At 36.1% G+C, this 22,538-nt stretch overlaps 6 protein-coding genes across 9 annotated transcripts; all 6 read right to left on the bottom strand.

The window, feature by feature from the left end:
• Positions 1-806: 806 nt before the first annotated feature.
• LOC105175010 (heavy metal-associated isoprenylated plant protein 16) lies at positions 807-1,455 on the bottom strand. Of its 2 annotated transcripts, none has more exons than XM_011097303.3 (3): positions 1,378-1,455; positions 1,210-1,288; positions 807-1,139 (listed from the first exon to the last, which is right to left on the bottom strand). In XM_011097303.3, exons 1-3 carry the CDS (start codon positions 1,381-1,383, stop codon positions 895-897), a joined length of 330 nt encoding a protein of 109 aa, XP_011095605.2. In that variant the 5' UTR covers positions 1,384-1,455; the 3' UTR covers positions 807-894. The 2 variants fall into 2 exon arrangements, with proteins under 2 accessions (XP_011095605.2, XP_011095606.2); XM_011097304.3 differs by having other exon boundaries at positions 1,219-1,288; positions 1,378-1,445.
• Positions 1,456-5,602: 4,147 nt separating this feature from the next.
• LOC105175168 (heavy metal-associated isoprenylated plant protein 47) lies at positions 5,603-6,322 on the bottom strand. Its single transcript, XM_011097516.3, has 3 exons — positions 6,224-6,322; positions 6,035-6,113; positions 5,603-5,959 (listed from the first exon to the last, which is right to left on the bottom strand). Exons 1-3 carry the CDS (start codon positions 6,227-6,229, stop codon positions 5,685-5,687), a joined length of 360 nt encoding a protein of 119 aa, XP_011095818.2. The 5' UTR covers positions 6,230-6,322; the 3' UTR covers positions 5,603-5,684.
• Positions 6,323-7,653: 1,331 nt separating this feature from the next.
• On the bottom strand, positions 7,654-11,025 carry LOC105175167 (disease resistance protein RPM1-like). The gene is made up of 2 exons (XM_011097515.3): positions 9,086-11,025; positions 7,654-9,000 (listed from the first exon to the last, which is right to left on the bottom strand). The coding sequence occupies exons 1-2, from the start codon at positions 10,738-10,740 to the stop codon at positions 7,863-7,865; spliced, it is 2,793 nt and encodes a 930-aa protein (XP_011095817.2). The 5' UTR covers positions 10,741-11,025; the 3' UTR covers positions 7,654-7,862.
• Positions 11,026-14,453: 3,428 nt separating this feature from the next.
• Positions 14,454-18,119, bottom strand: LOC105175166 (disease resistance protein RPM1-like). The gene is made up of 2 exons (XM_020698285.2): positions 15,765-18,119; positions 14,454-15,680 (listed from the first exon to the last, which is right to left on the bottom strand). Exons 1-2 carry the CDS (start codon positions 17,312-17,314, stop codon positions 14,624-14,626), a joined length of 2,607 nt encoding a protein of 868 aa, XP_020553944.2. The 5' UTR covers positions 17,315-18,119; the 3' UTR covers positions 14,454-14,623.
• Positions 18,120-19,355: 1,236 nt separating this feature from the next.
• LOC105175165 (heavy metal-associated isoprenylated plant protein 16-like) lies at positions 19,356-20,152 on the bottom strand. Of its 3 annotated transcripts, none has more exons than XM_011097513.3 (3): positions 20,001-20,152; positions 19,812-19,890; positions 19,356-19,736 (listed from the first exon to the last, which is right to left on the bottom strand). In XM_011097513.3, the coding sequence occupies exons 1-3, from the start codon at positions 20,004-20,006 to the stop codon at positions 19,465-19,467; spliced, it is 357 nt and encodes a 118-aa protein (XP_011095815.2). In that variant the 5' UTR covers positions 20,007-20,152; the 3' UTR covers positions 19,356-19,464. The 3 variants fall into 3 exon arrangements, with proteins under 3 accessions (XP_011095815.2, XP_088732767.1, XP_020554162.2); XM_088876641.1 differs by having other exon boundaries at positions 19,812-19,884; positions 20,001-20,141; XM_020698503.2 differs by having other exon boundaries at positions 19,812-19,907; positions 20,001-20,137.
• Positions 20,153-21,131: 979 nt separating this feature from the next.
• Positions 21,132-21,971, bottom strand: LOC105175164 (uncharacterized protein At4g26485-like). The gene is made up of 2 exons (XM_011097511.2): positions 21,578-21,971; positions 21,132-21,419 (listed from the first exon to the last, which is right to left on the bottom strand). Exons 1-2 carry the CDS (start codon positions 21,916-21,918, stop codon positions 21,146-21,148), a joined length of 615 nt encoding a protein of 204 aa, XP_011095813.2. The 5' UTR covers positions 21,919-21,971; the 3' UTR covers positions 21,132-21,145.
• Positions 21,972-22,538: the final 567 nt, after the last annotated feature.

The following is a 22,538-nucleotide window of genomic DNA, read 5'->3' as shown; positions in this document are numbered from 1 at the left end:
AAAATTTGAGAAACCCTCAATTGATTTATTTTTAATTTATTACAGGTTAAATAAATTTTTTATATCAAAATTATCCTTATACATAATCACATGTTGATGCATGTGAAGATGTATATATATCATTGTTATAAGAGTAGTTTAGTAAGAAATTTTTTATTTGATTTGCAGTAAGTTACATAAATCAATTAGGTGTAAATATAAATCTTTATTCAATTTTTTTTTTTGTTAATAATCGAAAAATTATATAAATATTGACTAATTAACGAAGAGATCTATTTGTTAGATTGATGCAAAACCTCAAGAGTAGTAAATGTAATTTTTTACATCATAGAAAATTTAAGTGTAATTACACAAAATTTTAGGGGAGGAGAGTGTAATTATCCCTATAATATATGTAGGACTTCAGCCAATCAAAATTTGCATGTCATTCTCCTTCCTTATTATATATACTACTGCATATATTATAGAATTGTATTTTCATTATCATTAAATAAAGAATTCATAATAATATTTTAATACTACGAATATTATATGTATATGCGTATATGTTTTATCTTTCAATTTTGTCTTTATCAAATAAAAAATGAATATATATATATATATATATAATTTTGTAATATTGTAAATGAGCAAATTATTTTCTATAAAAAATTAATTTATCCCCGTATTTTTTAAAATATAGTAATTTACCTCCTTAAACAGGATCGTGATTTACTATTTTTTTTATAGGGGATAATTTGTTTATTTGCAATATTACAGAATTTGTTTGTATTTTTTTTTCAGTAGAATTATATAAATACGTGATATGAAATTGAAAATTCAACCCATATAGAATGAATCCACCTCAAAAAGAATAGCAAGACAACAAGATTCTTGAAGGGGGGGTGGTGGTGATCACATATAAGAGCAATTAGGAGGAGCAGTTCCGTAAACTCGGGACGCGTAACAATAGGGTTGGCACCACGGCGGTGGCGGTGGCGCGCAATTAGACGGCGGCGGCGGCTTCACTTCTCCGATGCTCACAATATCAGCAAAACAGAATTTCTTCCTGAGAGATTTGGCCAAACACACAGAATCAACCCCTTCGCCGATCACCTCCAGCCGATCCTTATCTTTCACCACAATCACCGAGTTCACTCCTGTATATAAGAAATCCGATTATACCATACATGCATACATACATACACAGATACATACATACATACATACCTTGCATACCCACAGCAATCTTCATGGCTTTGGACTTGCCCTTCTCGCTCTGCATCGGCACATTTATCACAATCCTTTGCTGCCAAAATGAGAATTATGTTGCTATCACGATTAACAAAAACGTGTTTTAGCTAATTAGCATTCACATGTATTAATTAGCTAGCTTACCTTCATTAATTTTTGGCTACAGTACACCTGCAATTAATCCTTAACTTGGGAGATTAATTATGAGCAAACCCTAACCCTAGTTTATATATAGGAGGGAAAGGTGAGTGTTTAAATCCATATAATAATTGTTTTGAGAACCCTCAATTGTGGTTAAATTGAAAATGTACCCCTATTCCAATTTACATATTTAATTACAGTTGACATTTTTAATTTAATTACCATAAACTTAGCAATCTCTGGGGCCCACTTAGGGTAGGTTTGGGATCATAATTAAATATGGATTAGGATTTTAATTTTATTAAATTACTCTCTATATATACATCGTAAGAATCCATATAATAATTGTTGTATACACTTTGTACCCAAAAAAATCAAGAAAAATTATGTTCGAAAAATCAAGCCAACTGCACCCGAAGAACAATATAGTAGACTTTTTTTCCTTCAGGTTTAATTCTAACTTTATTTTGAATTTATCACTTTTCGCTTGTTACTTATTTTTAAATTTTGGTAAAACAAATAACACATAAAAACTATTAAATTTAAAATAAACTTGCAATTAAATCTGCAATTGGAAAAAGTATAAATTCCAACAACTTTTCTAACCATAAGACCATATGAATGCCACATTAGATCAGCATCAGTCAACGATTTTACTAACGGTGTTAAGTCAGTTTGATAATTTTGATACGTTTAAAAATTAAGGGGTATTTATAACACTATATATGTCTGCCTAACTACCCCAATTGCCAACCAAACCTACCCAGAAGTAAAGTTTTTAATTATTTTCCGTCAACTTTGGGAGTGGGAAATACTACCAATTAAGGGGCGTAAATATAATTATATAAAATACAAGTGGTGTAAATGTAATATATACAAATACTTGAGGATATATAATTTTATCATAACCAATAAAAGTGTGCAATTTCTTTTGGTAATGCTAGCAAGGGGTGTATATAAAAATACCAGTGGCAAGTAACCAACTGCTATGCTATTAAAAATTACAAAACCAGAGAAACATTAGACACGGTTGGCGGGAAAAAAGGAAACCGGTTACTGCAGTTTGGTAATATGTATAGTTAATATTATTTTATTATGAACTAGTGTTATATTTTTTTATAAGATTTATTTATTTTTAATATTTTTTTTATTAAAAAAACTTTATGTATATGACATTTGTATATAAAAAGTACAGTACGAACTGACTGTACTATTTATAAACATTGATTTAAATAGACATGATTGTTGACATGTTAATAATAATTGTAGATACCAAGAGAAGAGCAACTTAAAAATATGTGATTAATTTCTGCTACTTTGTAATTGTCAACTAGCTGATATATATGTTCGGACCAGGTCAGTGAATAGAGAGGATAATAATATATATACATTATTTGACTCAATCATTAATTATTAACTAAGGATGAATAAAATTATGAGTTTGATTTTTTTTTTTTCAATTTTAATGTTGTGTTGATGGATAATTTGTAAATTTTTACTTAAGCAGTTTATAGTGGTAAAATTTTAAAATTAGTCCTGTAAGTGCTGGACCAGCAATTTTAGTCATGTAAATTTAATTTAGTGGTAATTTTATTCATTTCGATAAAAAATTACTAGATTTAATCAGATAAATTAGGACTTAAGGTTCTGGCTGCCAACTTAACTCAACTTAAATACGTGGCATTTTACGTGGATGTTGAGTCAGCCTGGTAGGAGGGAAACTGGCTGAATATTTTATAAACCATAAACAACACACTCTAATCATTTATGAAGCTTATCGCCAAATGTCTCTTCTATTACGAAGACCGACTGGTACCGAAGCTTATTTAGGGGATGTTTTTTATTTGCATTCACGCATTCTGAAAAGAGCCGCTAAATTAAGTTTTAGTTTAGGTGAAGGAAGTCCAATAGTTGAAAGTCAATCAGAATCACATGTAAAGAAGAAATAAGAGAGGTCAAGTGATGAGGAGGCTATGGTGTGGACGCTGCTGAGGGGAAGCTGTTTGAAGGGATGTGTGCGGCATGGGGAGATGAACACAAGGATGGTGGTCAGTTGGAGAAATGATAGCTAGTAATGGAGATACAAAGAAAAATAGTGGCGGGGTGGCGAGAAAGTAGAGGAAATGAAAACGAACAGAATCGACCGGATAATAACGAAAATGAATAGGCCTAGGTATAATTGACTCACCAGAGGATAGGGATTCAATTTGTGGTAGTCTCAAATGGTGGATAAGTCGGATGGTGACGAATTGAGAAGAGAGAAAATAGATCTAGCTTGAGGACTGGAGGCGGACAAAGCAAGGGGTTAGGCATGGGTGAGGGAAGGGGTTGGGCTGGTGGAGGGGAGGGTGAGGTTGAGGGCTAGCGGCAATGGGATGTTAGAGAGGGAGGGAACTAGCTTGGCGGTTGCGGGGGTGGTGTAGCTACGGGATTGGGTGGTGGAAAGGGGTGAGGTTTGTATAAGTGAGGTCCATTTGAATGTTGAAATTTTAAGTCGCAATTTGATTTATAATTTTTGGTCACTTTGGGCCAGAAAGGACAAAGTTGCTATAAATTTGAAATATAAAAAACTAAAATTATGAGTCCTTTAGTTACGAGATCAATTTTGCCAAACCCCCATACGTACACAACTGATTTTGCAATTTTGTTGTTCATAGTTTTGGAGGCGTATGATGATAACTGGAGTCAATGCTATTCAAATCTTTGAGATAATTATATTTATACCTCCTGACTTTTGGTTTATTACACAAACTATCTCTATCTTCTGGATAACTACACATACACCCAATAAAAACGTCGACATTATTTATACAAATTACCTTAATTTTTGAAAAATTACACACTCCCCAAAAAATATTAACATCATCACACAAACTATTCATTATTTTTAACTATCTTGATTGATTTTTATAATTATGCAAAAAACACAACTGATTTGTGTAAATAGCTCATTGGTTATGGAGTGTAAAATATAATTATTTCTAGATTTTTGTGTAACTGAGAGTCAGGAATCATTACAATAGCAACTAGCCCTGCGGATGCAATCTCCAATAATGTTTATAAATATTGTCAAATTCAGTCATTGGTTGTAATAAGTTTGAAGAAATCGGAATCAAAATATTAGTTCCTTATTATTGAAACCGCAGATCAAAATTGACGTACGTCCTCAATTTAATATATATACAACGATGGATAAGGGCAATTACTATAAATTTGTGAATGCTGAATGCTTCAAATTCAAATTCTGATGATCTCAACATGTTTTTAACAATTAGACGTATTGTGTGTAAGAGATATGGATGATTAGTGATGATGTATCCTGGCTGGCTTTGTTACTCAATCATAATTTTGAAATAGAGAAAGGACTTTTGGTGGGGTAAAAATTTTTAAGTCCATTTTTTCAATATTTTATGGACCAACGTTGGATTTTATTTGCATTCTCAATGTCGAAAGCGAAATCCCAATATAATTTACCAACGACTTTTGAAGTCTTCGGCTAGTTGTAATGTGCCGTATTAGTTTTATATCTTAATTAAATCTTTGTCATTATAATTATATGTAATGAAATGAACTTGATAATATACATCAAAATAGGATTTAAGGAGGAGGAGGAGAAAAATCCTTTTATTTTCAAGTCAATTTGACTTAAAAAATGGGCGGACGGTGCACACAATTGAACATTAATATTGGAGGATGGAGGAAAGCTACAACTCACCTAATTCCTCCTCTACAATGCTGCAATTTTTATGTATTGTAATATTAAGACAACTTCGTACCAGAAATATTATTTATACAACTGCTACAATACATACATAAAACTCACACCAATTACATATTTTAAAGATATTTTATTATTTAAGTGTTATGATTGAGCTTTAATAACTAAAGTTATTTCCCAATACGTACATGACGAGTACAATATTGTACTTATCATGTGACTGGTGTATAATTTAAAAAAAAAAAAAAAAACCAATCACATGACTGTAATGAATTACACTTAATGTATGATCGATTGGGTTTGAGTACGGATATCTAATAAGTTGACAAAAAACTTTCATGTAAAAGACTTTATTAATTTGATAATAAATTAAGTTATCTTTGAGATAAACACGAGTAATTATAATACTATTTAATTTTGTCCGATGAAACAATTTAAGGGGGTTCCCTGAATATATTATATATACATATATGTTATGTAGAATAGTTGTAAACTATCTTTTAATCCAAATTAATTTTAAACTTAAAAAACTCATTTATTAAATTAAATTTTGACGGTTCATTAATTACACACATCAACATTAAGTAAAAAATCACATGAGTGGGCAACCGCCAGGAGGACCCGTCTCACAAACCGGGAACTCGTGCCGAATCGCCAACCACGGTGGCTGGTAGTCGCAGGGTGGCAGGCACGGCAGCTGGGGGCATGGCGTCGGTTCCGGTTTGGGTGGCTTCACTTCTTGGACGCTTACAATGTCAGCAAAACAGAATTTCTTCCGGAGAGATTTGGCCAAACACACAGAATCAACCCCTTCGCCGACCACCTGAAGCTGATCATTATCTTTCCCCACACTCACAGAGCTCACTCCTGCATGTATAAATATACGCTGAATTTGTTCATCATATCATATATCAATTGTATGTGAAAAATGAAGGTAGGTACCTTCCATGGCCACAGCAATCTTCATGGCCTTAGACTTGGCCTTGTCGCTCCCCATCGCCACCTTTATCACTATCTTTTGCTACCAAAATACAAAAACTACTCATCATCATTACCTTAATTACGTGCTTCGCTAATTGCATCTTAATTAATCATGAGAACTGCACATAATCAACTAACTAATAAGCTCACCTTCATTTCCGGCTACATGCACAAACGTAATTAGTCCCTTAATTAATTTGGGATTACAGGCAGGTTTATATTGGAGGGGGAAGTCGGAGTCTGATGCATATTTAATACCGGCAACTAACTGCTACACCAAAAAGATATTACGTATGACCCGACATAAGTCACCAAGTCTTCCCACTCTTTTTTTTTTTTTTTTTAATGGAAGTAATTTAATTATCAATAATTGTAAAAAAAGGGTGGGGGTTGGTTTAGAGTGTGCATGGAGATATATAGTTATCTGAATATATAGATCGTGAGTTTGAGTCCTACGTATGTATGAGTACTGTATAGTCTATTTTTTATAGTAGTGTCTTGATTTGTTGTTTACTCTGAATATAGTTGTTGATTTACAAATATTAAAATATTGAATTAGTATTTGAGTTTGAACGTAATGGATAATTTAGTAATAAACTGAATTAAAAAATATGTACTTTTTAGTACTTATAATCTGGCTACTAGTTAGTAATTAATTACTAGTTGTGGTTTGTCGAGTTGTTATTATTGGAGATTATAGAAGGGTAATTAAAATAGAGGGATTCAAATGCAATAATTAGAGATTAAGAAATTTTGGTTATGGTAGGTTAGTGTACATTAAACCGTGCCAAGATCCAGCAAGAATCTAAATTTTAAATATATAGTAATCATATAAAAATTATTTTATTACTAATAAACATATATGTACAATAACTTTTATTAAAAGTTGTTGGGCACGTCGAAGAAGACCAAAATTTGTAATTCCCAAATCAAGTTGATGATTACAGAGATTTACATGCGCTGGTAGAAGACAATTATCAATTGTTTTTATTAGGAAAAAAATAGAAAAAAAGAGTTTTTAATAATATCATATCAGACTTAACGTCAGGCATATAATTAGGAGTGAGGTTATGCTGATGAGCAGTGGTCCTAAGAAGGAAATGACTATTATTATTTTATATTAAGTTGTCATGTAATTATTTAAATTACGTGCCGATCACAATAAGTGATTATTATTATTTTAAAATAAAATCAATTGCAATTATATTATTATCTTAATTGTTAATAATTACAACAATTAAAATAATGTATAAATGATTAATACATATATCTATATTTAATGATTGAAGATGATGGGGTAGGGTAGGCATTACCCGGGTGGATAAAAAACAGTGGAGCTAGCAGTCATGGTTTCGGCGTCTATCTCATGCAATATGCTGCTGCAACCCATTTGTTTGAGTAACACCACCTAGCTGGTCGGCTGCAGCTGCATCACTCTCAATATCTCTGCATGCTTCTCTCAATTACGACAACCTAATGTATCTTATTTAATCAATTAATATATGTATATAAACAGGAAGGCCGCATGAACTGAGATATAGCATATCTGGAGTGAGAGTTTGTGCAGCAGTATTCAGTAATTGCCACGCAAATGCATGTTCATAGCTTAATCTTATAACATTAATATCTCATAACCAAACATATTACCAACACCTACTACAGAACTAATCAAGAAAGGGAGACAAGCGGCAAGTATATATTACACGACAAATTACTTGCCATAATGTCGGAAAACAAACTCGACATATAGTTTTTTCATATTTTCTTTATTATCTTGAAAGACAAAGTGTTATTGAAACACACTGTTACGGCTGCTTCGACTTGAGAAAGAGTCGGAAAGATTCTCAAGTGACCAAGACCGATTCTTCAGAGTGAAGGAGTGAATTACAGGAATGTGGCTAACCATCTCTCGATCTTCACCATTCCTTCTGAGTCGAGCTATGAACTCCTTGGCCATGTCATACAGGGTCAGCTCCTCAATCTTGGCAAGATTGTGTATTCCAAGTGGAAACATCCTCAATTCAGGGCACTTACGAAGTGATATCTCTTTCAGGTCAGGCATCGCTCCGTGCTGTATCACGATTGTGTGAAGTGTGGAGAATTCTTCAATCTCTAAATTCTTTAGCTTCTTGAAACATTCAGCTTCAAATATCAACTCTTCCCCAATATAACAGTCCACCAGCTGAAGCTGCACCAGGTTTGGCAGGGGCGCGAGAGCTGGCAGTGGGCTTTTCTTCATTTTAGACCACTTCAGACCAATCCGGAGCAGGTTGTTAAGTGAGGAGATCCACCGGGGAAGTTCTCCCAGCCGCCCTTTTAAGTATAGACGCTGAAGAGTGTGAGGAGGGTTTTCCAGCGCTCTCACTTCAAGATACTCGGCCTTGCTGGCGGAGCATAAATCCAGAGTTCTGATATTTTTCATCTGTTCAACAGATGCAGACAGAGCTTCAACATGCTTAGCCAGGAGCCCTGTAAGTCCTAGCTTCCTGAGTTGGCTCAATTTTTTCAAATGTTCGAGGATTCTGCCCTTTGCGTCTACGATCACAAGAGACAAATCCTGTAGATTAGTTAACGTCCCAATTTCGCCAGGTATCTTAACACCTCGCACTGAATCAAAAACTACAAAATTGATCACATTGTACTTGTACGCAAAGAGGTGGCAGAGGTTGTGCAGGTAGGATATTTCTTTCGGAAGCTCTGTGATATCAGTTTGCCTTAGGTCCAAGGTTTCAAGGTAAGAAAGTTTCTTAATAGAACTCGGAATCTTTGTTATTTTGGTGTCCCTCAAACTAAGATATCTCAGAAGGGTGAGATTTGTGATGTCCTCGGGAAATTCTGCGAGAGGAGCTTCTTGCAAGTCTAAGACTTTTTGCAACTTGGACTTCCGTAAAATCCGCTCAAAATCAGGAAGAGATGATTCAATCAATCTGGAGAAAAAGAAAAAGAAAATGCATGTTAGAAACAGGAGGGAAAATAGCCTTTGCTCTATATCAATGGGAGATGCTAACGCACCCCAATAGAAACATTGAACGGACACCCTGAAAGTCACTGTTCTGGGGCAAATGGGTGCAATCGTTGTGGATAGACAGACGCCGGATCTTCTGGCTTTGGCATGTATTTGCTCTACGAAAGATTGATGTAAAATTTTCATCCTTGCACTTTTGGATGATAAACTTGAGGACAAGGTTAAGGACTCGAATACTTCTAGGTCGACCATCAAAATCCCAGTTGGAAACATGAACCAAATTCCTCTGAATAAGTTCATCAAGATAATCCTCAGCAATCTCCTCTGCAGTTTTCTCGTCTCTCGCTGTCGCAAACCGTTCAGCTACCCAGAGACGTATCAACCTTCCACGCTTGACAGAGTAATCTTCAGGGAAAATACTGAAGTACAAGAAACAACTCTTCAGATTGCTGGAGAGATCCATGTAACCTGGCAGTAGAACATTGCTGATGACAGACAGCTTGGAACCACTCCCGATTTCATATCCAAGACTATTATGAAACCTTTCCCACTCATTTGGAAGTCTTGCTTTCTGTGCAAGTACACCACCAACCGCCACAATAGCAAAGGGCAGTCCTTCACATCTTTTGACAATTTTTACAGAAGAGTCCTTCAACTCAGAAGGGCACTCTCCATTGCTGTCCGGGAAGGCATTTCTGCAGAAGAGTTTCCAGCCTTCTAGCCATTCTAATCCATTTAAGCTGTATACGAGATCACTTGATGATGCACATACGGAGGCCACAGTCGAGGACGTGGTCGTGACAACTATTCTGCAGCCAAACGCGTTTGGGAATGCAGCCTTGATGTCATCCCAGTGTTCCTTTCTCCAAATATCGTCAAGAACGAGAACGAACTTCTTTCCAGCCAGGTAATTTTGCAGCTTTGCCAGTGGGCTTAAACTGTCATCAATTGGATATGGTTCCTTCCTGGAATAACAGAACTGTTTCAGCATGTTGATAAAGAGTTCCTCAACATTAAAGTGCTGAGACACATGAACCCAAGCATGACAATCAAATCTTCCCCGAATTCCTCGTTTCCAGAAAACATTTTTCACAAATGTTGTCTTCCCGGAGCCACCAGGACCAACCACGGCTAGTCTGACCAGCCCCTTTTGTCCATCTACCAACCGATGAATAAATTTCTTTTTTGGCTCTTCATAGCCAACCATTTCATCATCAAGGAGAAGAGGACTCACCCGGTGCTGGACCCTGGTTCTAGAACTTGATGATGGTCCGGGATAACTATCACGAAAAGTTTTACGCTGTGACTTGATATTCTCAATTTTTTCTTTGATGGTTGCTATCTTGTCGGAGATCCCTTGAAGTGGAAACCCATGATACAGATTGTGGGCAATGTTGTGAAGCTGCCGAGTAATTTCATGATTGTGAAATGTATATGGTGGTGAGTGAAGGACAATCTCGTCAAGGACATCTTCAATATCATAAGCAACATCTCGAATATCTTCCATCTGATTTTGCAGCGTGCTGCTCCCTTCGCTCCCATCATGGTCTTCAATGAAGGCCTTCATTGCTTTCAGCCATCTTTTCAGTTCCACGATTTCATTCTGCAAATCTCGTCGGTGATTGGAACTTCTAGCGATCTGGAAAAAAGTCAGAACGATCTGGACCGAACTCAATGCAGCGGTTACAGCAAGTTCAGCCATAATTTCACTTGTTTGTTTGAATGGATGGTGCTCAAAAACTAATGCAATAGATGTAATGTATACATGAAGGTGGATACACAAAAACAAGGCCAAAACCTTTTCAGAACCTTCTGCTCATCCTTGAATCCAAAATCAAAACCCATTGTCGACTTTTCATCTTTCCCTCATTGCCTGGTAAAAGCCTTGGTAGCAAGAAGGAACGTCATTCTCAGATTTGTGTAATAGCCGACGATATAGATTCCTCAACCAAGTTGGGTTTGATAATGATACGATCAACTAGACAGATCAAGACAAGGGTTGACTTAGTAGACTTTGTTCCGGACAATTTTGCACTTTCAAGAACCCGTCTTATACTGTTTAGTATCTCCCACTAGCAATTTGTTGGGAAATTATGATAGGTCCAATCCCACAACCTCCCTAAGCCAAAGCTTGGATACCTACCCATCTTTGCTGCCTTGGCCCGTTCTCCATTCAACCCACTCTTCGTACTCAGCTCATTACCCGACTCAATTTTTCTTTTATATTTATCTTACCCTCTCCTCTACAGATTCGAATTGCTAACCTTAATTTGTCGCCTCCTTGAAAAATGATCTAATAGCCACAGAAAAGACGTACATATCAATGTATTTTAAAGGATGCTAGAACAAGGCTACGAAAACCTTAGATTTAGACATAGGGCTTAAAGCTTGTCCGAAAGTAAGATTTTTAGTGATAATTAAGGAATTAATGAAACCTTCATAAGATAATCCGCACATCATATACCTTCAACATTCACAAGTTCACACCATAGTTAGGAAATTAAAATTGGAGGAAAAAGAACTGAGCAAGTCCTTCCTCGGGCTGGAAATTAACCATTTCAATAATCAGGCTACTTGCGGCCCTCGCGGGTAGAAAAGTCTTAAGTTAAATTAAAATAAAAAAGTGGGTGACTTTATGAGATTTTTATTTATTTTTTCTTGGTTTCAATGTGAACGGGACATTGGAGACATCTGGGGTTTTAACCAAGGAACCAATTGATTGGTGGTGACTTTATAATAAGTCAAAGTGCGTGAAATTTACCCAAAAATTCAGGCAAATGTTTGTTGGACGATTCTTCATTACAAACATCTAAACGCGATAGATTGCCTTCTTTTGATTCTTGACATAGCAAGCTTCACATTTCTAACAGACTCTTCCTCAATTAAAGCCAACATATCCTCCTGTATCGTTTGAAGGGGCAATGCATTGTTATGGTAGGGTGCTCTTCCTGTAGAGGGGACGTCACCTACATTGGTTTTCCAATCGCATTCCTTCATGGGTGCCATTTAATACACCAACGTTACAGTTGGAGATTTTCGGCTGCATTCTTATTGTCAAGACCCAAAGTCTAATCAAATTTATGAACGACTTTCAGAGTCAATAATAAATTTGGTGTACGGTGCACTTGTTTATAGATATGATCAATACATTGGGTTGTTTGTTAAACCATACCAAGTACATATGCTTGGTTCTTAAATTACATTAATGCAGAGCAGACAAAATTATACTTTAGATTCTATATATTAAAGGAATCGACATATTTAATTTCACGCTTTTTGAGATTGCACATTTAGTGCCAAAATTGCAATTTTTTTAACATCTGGTCCTAAATGACACTTTCCGTAAAAAACCTAAGGGCACATGCATAGCTTGTAGGACTCTTTGAAGGGAAGTGTAGCATTAAATGTGTAGTCTCAAAAAAGCATGGCTTAAATGTGTTGAACCCCTAATTTATGTTACCAAAAATGTAATTTTGCCAAAAATTATACCATCGTTTTAGTTCACATTTTGTTTATATTTCTTTTATGTATTGATTTTTTCAAAAGGGTTTCTGAAGTTCTCCATCTCTGAATGCTACAGTGACATGTTTAAAGTATACTAATAATTGTAATTTTAAAAATATCATTATACTAATAAAATCAATTATATCCGACGTAATAATCTTAAAAATAAAAATTTATATCCAAATCGCCATGCACGGTGGCGGACAAGGTGGCGAGCACGGCGTCAGTTCTGGTTCCGGCTCCGGTTTCGGTTTGGGCGGGAGATAATTCACACTTTTATTATATATGCAAGTTTAATCATCAGTATTTAATAAAAAGATTAGAGTGCGGGAAAGATAATTATTCGAGCAAGATGGAAATTAAGAATATGTAATTGCAGTAGTTATCCGTCTAGTTAATTACTAATTGTGCTTAATTTGTCAGTTGCTACATATTATTGGGGTTTAAATATATATATATATATATATATATTTTGGAGAGGGGGTTTAAATATATATTTTTATCTTAGTTACAATTTTAGCACTTTAACATTTTTATCTTTTATCTTTATAGGTTGCAAAATAGTTCTCTAATCTTTTGATATTTCATAATTTTTATCTTTTCGGTGCTGAATTTTGTAAGTAGGCAAAATAAATCATATGGGTCATTTAAATTGGGCCTTTTTTTTTTTGGGTTTATTTTGTCAATATAGACGGCTTTTTTTCTTAAAAAAAAATGATGTGACATATAATTTATTCTTGCAGCTTTTACAAAGTTCGGCACTGAGAAGACCAAAAACACAAAATGTCAAAAAGTTTTAGGACTCTTTTTGCAATTTTTTGAAAGATAAAAGATAAAAATTTTACCTCGAGGAGTACATGATTCATTCCGACAACTTCTGCAAAATCAAGCATAGAAAGGACCAAAATAAAAAAAAAATCAAAAGTTACAAAAAGTATTTTGTAATCTTAAAAATATAAGAATAAAAATATCAAAATTCCAAACTTACAAATGAGTAACATATTGCATTTAGTTGGCTAATTAAGAAACTTTGCTTATTGTTCAAAGCATTGCCAATATTTTGCAAGAATATGAATTTTATATATTATATCATCATGGTATCAAACTTATTTTATTACATCAAACATTTGGATACGTGATAATTTTTATTAAAAACTATCACAACAAGAACGCAGGTTTCGGAGATGAAAAATAGAGACCAAGTAAATAAGTTTCACTTCTCAACCTGAAAACCTACTTCTTTTGCGTGTCAAGAATATATCCAAAAATATTACTTGATGATTACTGACATGAGTTGACTTTTGGAAATTCAAGACAATTAATCATTTTTATTAATGAAAAGTTGTGTAATCATGTCATAATATCAAAGTTGACTTATAATTAGGATTGATGTAATTAATATTTTACAGCAAGTTGTCTACTGTAATAAGGTAAAAACGTCAGCAGCCTCCTTTTATATTGTAAAATAGCAAATTTGCCATGCGGCAGCTGTTTTAGCATGGTTTATATAGTTAGGATTTTATAGGAGTTGAGCTTAGATACGTGTTGTGAATTAATAGATGGAATCTGGAGATTAATTAAGTGCATCATGCATGCATGTCCCTCCCAGGCCAGTAATTACAACATGTCTCTTTGGATACCGCAACCTCAAACTCCTCGTAAATCCCAAGACCTTTTTGATACACTACTCCAAGAAAGTTTCAGATTCTCTTACCAAGATTCATTATGTTCTTCATCATTTTTATTCATCTGGGACCGCATCGATTGAGATAGCATATCTGGAGTGAGAGTATGCATATCAGTTGCCAGGCAAATGCATATTCATGGCTTAAATGTTATAACATTATCTCACAAACAATATATTACCAACACTATTACAGAGCTAACTAAGAAAGGGAGACAAGCTGCAAGTATTACGGAATTCATCTGTCAGGAACAAACTTGCGATAATGTCGGAAAACAAACTGAACATAATTTTTCATATTTTCTTGGTTTTGAAACACAAAGTGTTATTGAAACTAACTGTAAGGCAGCTTCAACTTGAGAAAGAATCAGAAAGATTCTCAAATGAGCAATATTGATCATTGAATGTGAACGACAGGAATGCGTCTAACCATCTCCTTATCTTTACCATTCTTTCTGATTCGAGCTACCAACTCCTTGCCCATGTCATACACAGTCAGCTTTTCAACCTTGGCAAGATTGTGTATTCCCTGTGGTAACATCCTCAGTTCAGGGCACTTACCAAGTGACATCTCTTTCAGGTCGGGCATTGCTCCACCCTGTATCACAATTGTGCGGAGTTCGGAGAATTCTTCAATCAGTAAATTCTTTAGCTTCTTGAAACTGTTAGCTTCAAATATCAACTCTTCCCCAATATAACAGTCCACCAGCTGAAGCTCCACTAGGTTCGGCAGGAACGCGAGAGCCTGCAGTGGGCTTTTCTCCATTTTAGACCACTTCAGACCAATCCTGAGCAAGTTATCAAGTGAGGAGATCCACAAGGGAAGTTCTCTCAGGAGCCCTTTTAAGTATAGACGCTGAAGAGTGTGAGGAGGATTTGTCATTTCTGTCACTGCAAGATACTCGACCTTGCTGGCAGAGCATAAATTCAGATTTCTAAGATTTTTCATCTGTTCAACAGATGCAGACAGAGCTTCACCATGCTCACTCAGTAGCCCTGTAAGTCCTACCTTCCTGAGTTGGCTCAATTCTTTCAAATGTTTGAGGATTCTGCCCTTTGCGTCTACGATCACAAGGGACAAATCCTGTAGATTAGTTAAGTGCTTGATTCCGCCAGGTATCTTAACACCTCGCTCTGAATCAAAACCTACGTAATTGCTCACATTCTTTTTGTAGGCAAAGAGGTGACGGAGGTTGTGCAGATAGGATATTTCTTTCGGAAGCTCTGTGATATCAGTTTGTCTTAAGTCCAAGGTTTCAAGGTAAGAAAGTTTCTTAATAGAACTGGGAATCTTCGCTATTTTGGTGTCCCTCAAACTAAGATACCTCAGAAGGGTGAGACTGGTGATGTCCTCGGAAAATTCTGTGAGAGAAGCGCCTTGCAAGTCTAAGACTCTTTGGAACTTGGACTTCCGTAAAATCCCCTCAAAATCAGGAAGAGATTTTTCAAGCAATCTGGAGAAGATTAAAAAGAAAATGCATGTTAGAAACTGGAGGAAAGATAAACTGTTCTCTATATCAAGGGAGAGGCTTACGCACCCCAATAAAAACACCGAACGGACACGCTTGAGGTCACTTTTCTTGGGCAAATGGGTGCAATCGTTGTGGATTGACAGACGCCGGATCTTCTGTCTTTGACTTGTATTTGCTCTCGGAAAGATTGATGCAAAATTTTCATCCTTGGACTTTTGGATGATAAACTGGAAGACAAGGTTAAGGACTCGACAACTTCTAGGTCGACCATCAAAATCCCTGTTGGAAACATGAATCAAATTCGTGTGGATAAGTGCATTCAGATAATCCTCAGCAACCTCCTCTTCAGTTTTCTCGGCTGTTTCTGTCGCAAACCGTTCAGCTACCCAGAGACGTATCAACCTTCCACGATTGATAGAGTAACCTTCAGGGAAAATGCTGAAGTACAAGAGACAACTCTTCAGATTGCTGGAGAGATCCATGTATCCTGGCAGCAGAGGATTGGCGATGACAGACAGCTCGGAACCACGCCTGATTTCACATTTTTTGTCACTTTTAACGGAAGAGTCTTTCAACTCAGAAGGGCATTCTCCATTGCTGTTCGGGAAGGCCTTTCTGCGTAAGAGTTTCCAGCCTTCCGACCATTCAAATCCATTTAACCTGCATATATGATTGCTTGATGATGCACATACGGAGGCCACAGTTGAGGACGTGGTTGTGAGAACTATTCTGCAGCCAAGAAACGCGTCTGGGAATGCAATTTTGATGTCATCCCAGTGTTCCTTACTACAAATATCATCAAGAATGATAACGAACTTCTTTCCAGCCAGGTAATTTTGCAGATTTGCCAGTGTGCTTGAACTGTCATCAGCTGGATATGGTTCCTTCCTGGAATAACACAACTGTTTCAGCATGTTGATAAAGAGTTCCGCAACATTAAAGTACTGAGACACATGAACACAAGCATGACAGTCAAATTGTCCCCGAATTCCAGGTTTCCATAAAACATTTTTCACAAATGTCCTCTTCCCGGAGCCACGAGGACCAACCACTGCTAGTGTGACCAGCCCCTTTTCTCCATCTACCAACTGACAAATAAATGTTCTTTTTGGCTCTTCATAGCCAGCCATTTCATCATCAAGGAGAAGAGGACTCGCCTGGTGCTGAATCCCTGTTCTGGAATTTGATAATGGTGTTGAACTGCAATAATTATCAGGAAAAGCTTCACGCTGTGATTTGATATTTGTTATGTTTCTATTGATGTTTGCTATCTTGCTGGAGATCCTACGAAGCGGAAATCCATGATAGACATTGTGGGCAAACTTGTGAACCGTCCGAGTGATTGTGTGGTTGTGAAATGTATAAGGTGGTGAGTGAAGGAAAAACTCCTCAAGAACATTTTCTATATCATAAGCAATATCTCGAACTTTCTCCATCTGAACTTCCAGGGTCCTGCTCCCTTCGCGGCCATCATTGTCTTCTATGAAGGCCTTCATTGATGTCAGCCAACTTTCCAAGCCCTGGATTTCATTCTGCACATCTGGTTGGAGATTGAATTTACTGAGCAAACGTATAACGATCTCAGCTGAACCCAGTGCAACAGCAAGTTCAGCCATAATTTCACTTGTTTTTTTGAATGGATCGATGGTGCTCAACAACTAGTGCAATGGATGTAATTATATATACTCAGCAAGTTGTTGCCCCTTTTGAATCTTCAAACTATTAACTACTTTTTCCTCGAAACTGAAGGAGAGAAAGGCATGGACCTTTCCAGAACCGTCCTTCCCTCATTGTTTGAATCCAAAACCAAAACCCGTTGTCGACTTTTCATCTTTCCCTCATTGCCCGGCAAAAGCCTTGGTAGCAGGACGAAAGTGAGATTCTTAATTAGATGATGTAGAAGCTGAGGGAACAAGATTTCTCAGGAAGTTGCGTTTGATAATGCCAGATCAAGACAAGGATTGACTTTGGAGACTCGTTCCGGACAATTATGCACTCTCAAGAACCCGTCTCAAAATCTTTACTATCTCCCAATTAGCAATTACAAATATGAGAAATGGTCAATCAGCAGCCCCCCGCCCTTACATATTCCAAGTGAAAATATCATCTGTAATGGTAAAAGCATAACCGTAAATACATGCGTGAAACCCCAGTTCGATGCTGAACTATGGAGAGTCCCGTTTAGAGTGCACACATCCAAAGTTCCGGAAAAATGGAGGAAAACACGAAGTGTAGGCCCCCTTCCTAATAATGGTGGTGGAAATTAGATGCCATTGCAATATTCAGGCAATTCCAGCGCGGCAGAAAAGTCTTAACTTAGGCCATTAACGACTAATTCATGGTGTACTACATTAAAGTTTGTACGATATTTTAGTTGAAAATATACATTTAAGTCTCCTTGTAGGCCTGCAAACAGCGTCAAACCCCCAACTGGTAAAGAATGATGAAAGCATGCAGACTGAGTCAATCCAGGCAACATGCATCATCAATGAGATTTACTCAATTACAGTTTTTATATCAAATTGATACTTCTGTCTTGTGGCTTTAATATTCGTGGAACCCCAGAAACAGAAAAGGAAAAAGAGCAACATAAACAATTGAAGTTAAAAAAAAAAATAAGAATGGGGCTTGGACTTGAGACAAAATTATAATTTTAGTCTTGTACATTAAAGAGTGGCAACCGTCATCCAGTAATTACCGTATTGGCAATATTGAAAACACTTTGATTTATTTTATCGACTGTGACACTTGTGTTAATGTGTAATTTAAAGTAGTTTATAATTTGGATGGCATATGATTACGCATGATAATAACTTAAATCGATGCTATTTAATTAAGCTTTCGTAACTAGCTAGCCCTCACGGAATTCGGTCACCAATTAATGTTTATCAATATTGTCAAATTCAGTCATTGTTTGTACGCTTGAAGAAATTGGATCGATAATGTGTCTAATGAATCAAAATATTAGTTCCTTGTTATTGAATATTGATGCCCTTATCTTAACATATATATAATCATGGTATGGGCAATGATACTATAAATGTGTCATGCTGAATGCTTCAAATTCTAATCTGATCTCAACATGTTTTTAACAATTAGACGAGATTCTGTTTAAGAGATTAATATAGATTATTAATTAATGATTAGTGATGATGTATCCTGGTTTTGTTATTCAATCATAATTTTGAATATAACAATCATATATAAAAATAGGATTTTAGTATGAAGAGAAAAATGCTCTTGTATTCAAGTCAAGTGACGGTGCACTTGTTTAAACCAACACACATTTTTTATCATTAATAGTACTGGGCACTAACCTAATTCGCAAATACAATACCGCAATTTTTGAGTAATTGTAAGGTTTAAAGGCAATTTTTGTCCCCTAACTTTAGGTCATTCTCATTTTAGTTCCTTAAGTTACTAGGTTCCATTTTGGTCGCATAAAACTGAAAAAATCTCAATGTCTGGCATGTGACTCAACTTTCTGATCAAATTTGTAGAAAAAATTGAGATTTTTTCAGTTTTATGAGACCGAAACCCTAGTAACTTAAGGGACTAAAACGAAAATAACATGAAACTAGGGGACGAAAACTGCCTTTAATTATAATTGTAATATTAATACAACATTGTACCAAAAACTATCATTAATAGAACTGCTTGAAAGCAAGTATCCTTAATTTAATTAATTCCTTCAAATCGTTGTATTTTCTTTACATTTTCAATACATATATCCAACTCATTTATTAGCAACATCCTAACGTACGAATCACATGACAACGCAATTAGGAGGACCCGTATCACAAACCGGGAACTCGTGCTGAATCGCCAACCACGGTGGCTGGTAGTCGCAGGGTGGCAGGCACGGCGGCTGGGGGCATGGCGTCGGTTCCGGTTTGGGTGGCTTCACTTCTTGGACGCTTACAATGTCAGCAAAACAGAATTTCTTCCGGAGAGATTTGGCCAAACACACAGAATCAACCCCTTCGCCGACCACCTGAAGCTGATCATTATCTTTCCCCACACTCACAGAGCTCACTCCTGCATGTATAAATATACGCTGAATTTGTTCATCATATCATATATGAATTGTATGTGAAAAATGAAGGTAGGTACCTTCCATGGCAACAGCAATCTTCATGGCCTTAGATTTGGCCTTGTCGCTCCCCATCGCCACCTTTATCACTATCTTTTGCTACCAAAATACAAAAACTACTCATCATCATTACCTTAATTACGTGCTTCGCTAATTGCATCTTAATTAGTCATGATGAGACCTGCACATAATCAATTAACTAAGCTCACCTTCATTTCCGGCTACATGCAAGCCCTCCCAGAAACTTCATTACTTTGGGAGATTAAGATTAAAGCAGGTTTATATATTGGAGGGAATTAGTGGGAGTTTGATGCAATGATTAATTAATACCCGGAACCAGACTGTTTTTACGTAGGATGCGTGTAGAGAAGCAACTAACTGCTACACCAGAGAGATACTATGTATGATATATAGGACTTAAGTCACAGTCTCACAGAACGAGTCTCAGTCTTCCCACTTTTATTGTATATATGCAACTTCAATCATTAGTAATTAATAACAAGATTAGGATTGGCGGGAGTTGATTATTACTGGAAGATGGAAATTAAAATAATATGTAATGCAGTACTTAACTGGCTACTAATTATTAATTAATTACTAGTTGTATTTAATTTGTCAAGTTGCTATATATTATTGGAGATTATGTGGAGTAATTAACAAAGTGACTAAAATGCAAGAACTTGTAGCTGGCTAATTAAGAAATTGCTTTGCTTATTGTTCATTGAACAACAAACCAATGCCAATATTTTCAAGAACGAATTTTATAGTATGTCAAAATCATTATTAATAAATACAAATTTTTATTTAAAACTATCACTACAAGGTAATCGATTTCAAAGACTTTGACCTTTTAGCCGTCTCTAAAACCCAGTTTTCTTGGTGTGTTAAGAAAACCTAGAATGTATGTCTTACAAAAATGTATTACTTACTAATTACCAACTCAACTTGATGATTAATTACATACGTTGACTTTCACGAACAGATGATAGTTAATAATTTCTAATAATGAAATTAAAATTGTGTAATAATTTCATGAAATCAAAGTTTGCGTAAGGCATATAATTATATAGGATTGAGGCACGTACTGGTGATGAGCAGTGGTCAGAATGAGGATTAATTGACTACTTTTATTTTATAACAAGTTGTGCATTGTAATAATAATAATAGCATACGACAGCAATCAGAATCAGCGATCTAATTACAATTGATTCAAGTCTTATCAAATCTTAGTCGGACTAAATTTTGGAGAGTTTAGCTTTGCCAGAGGAAGTTGAGAAGAACCTCATATTAATATATGCGTTTCATAAATTCATCGAGAGAGAGAGAGAGAGAGAGAGAGAGAGAGAGAGAGAGATTAGTTCTTGGCAAACTTGAACGTGCTGCATCGGCCAACAGGAAATGTATCGTCGCTTCGAGATCCATCTCCTCTCTTATTTTTGTATTCAGGGTAATCCCATATGAAGAAATCCACCTCCTCACTCAAATAGAATCCCACCTCCGCCGCTAGTTCTTCAATTTTCCACTCTGAGAATGGGTGGCTAGTTTTGTGGGTGATGTGAACCTCCCCTTCCTCTCTCACCATCTCATACGCATTCTTCAGAAAACCACGAACCACATCCTGGTGAAGCCTGCATTCAACAAATTAATATGCATGGTGTTACATCTTTCCTACTTTGAATTTTGTTAAAAATATATGCTCACATGATCATGACTTTATATTTTACAAGATTGCGAAATCAGCTGTCTGTAATATTTAATTTTGATGGATCATAGGATCGACTCTTACGATATTTGATAGGCATTGTGTTCGGGCCCATAGAAACCGGCGTGAGGAAAATTAAATACAATTCTATCAAATTTCCTGTGACTAAGGAGAGGATGTTCACACATGTAACAAGCGTCTACTTTATGGATTATGGTGCATCCCTTCTCTTCCAGAAGATCAAGGTTACTCACTGAACTTGGATGATTTATCCTCAACATCTCGGGAGAATCCAGAGAGGTGGCCACCATGTTCGATGCATTGCCAAATGCAGTTGCTAAGCTTGCAGCGAAGGAGAAATTTCCCTCGCCCACTAGCAGTATCTCATGACAACTGCTGTAGTGCTGAATCCACTTCTCTTCCATTACTTGTGATTAATGTTTCAGCTCAGCCTAAGCAGTACGAACTTGATTGTCATTCATGCCCTGCTGCTATTTTTGCTTGATTTTCTTAGCTAAATATTCAGGATTTTATAGAAGTTGAGATCAGATACTGTGAAACTTCCTTCTTAAATGGATAGAATCTGGATAGTAGTATTCATTAATAAGTGCATGCATTTCCCAGGCCAGTAACACCATGTCTCTTAGGATACCACAACCTAATTAGTACTCGTAATCCCCAAGAGCTTTGGATACGGTCCAAGATTCATGATTACAGGATGCAATTAAGTTCTTCATATTCCCTTCATCAGGGACTGCATGACTGAGATAGCACATGGGGAGATGCAGATGCAATTGCGTATCAGTTGCCATGCAAATGTATATTCAAGACAAACGAGTGGGTTAATAATGGCTTAATCTTGTAACGTTATTTCATAGAGCAGCATATGACCAACAGCATTACAGGGACATTAAGAAGTATATTACATCTCCTTGCTGTAGTGGTTCTAGTATTGTAGACAGCTAATTAAGCAAGCGAGACAAGCTGCAAGTATTACAGAATTGATCTGTCAGGAACAAAGTTGTGATAGTGTCGGAAAACAAAA

Source organism: Sesamum indicum, linkage group LG12 (genome assembly GCF_026168435.1).
Source record: "Sesamum indicum cultivar Baizhima isolate 11 linkage group LG12, ASM2616843v1, whole genome shotgun sequence".
Classification (NCBI taxonomy): domain Eukaryota; kingdom Viridiplantae; phylum Streptophyta; class Magnoliopsida; order Lamiales; family Pedaliaceae; genus Sesamum; species Sesamum indicum.
The sequence above is the reverse complement of the archived record's forward strand: the minus strand, read 5'-3'. Positions and strand labels throughout refer to the sequence as shown.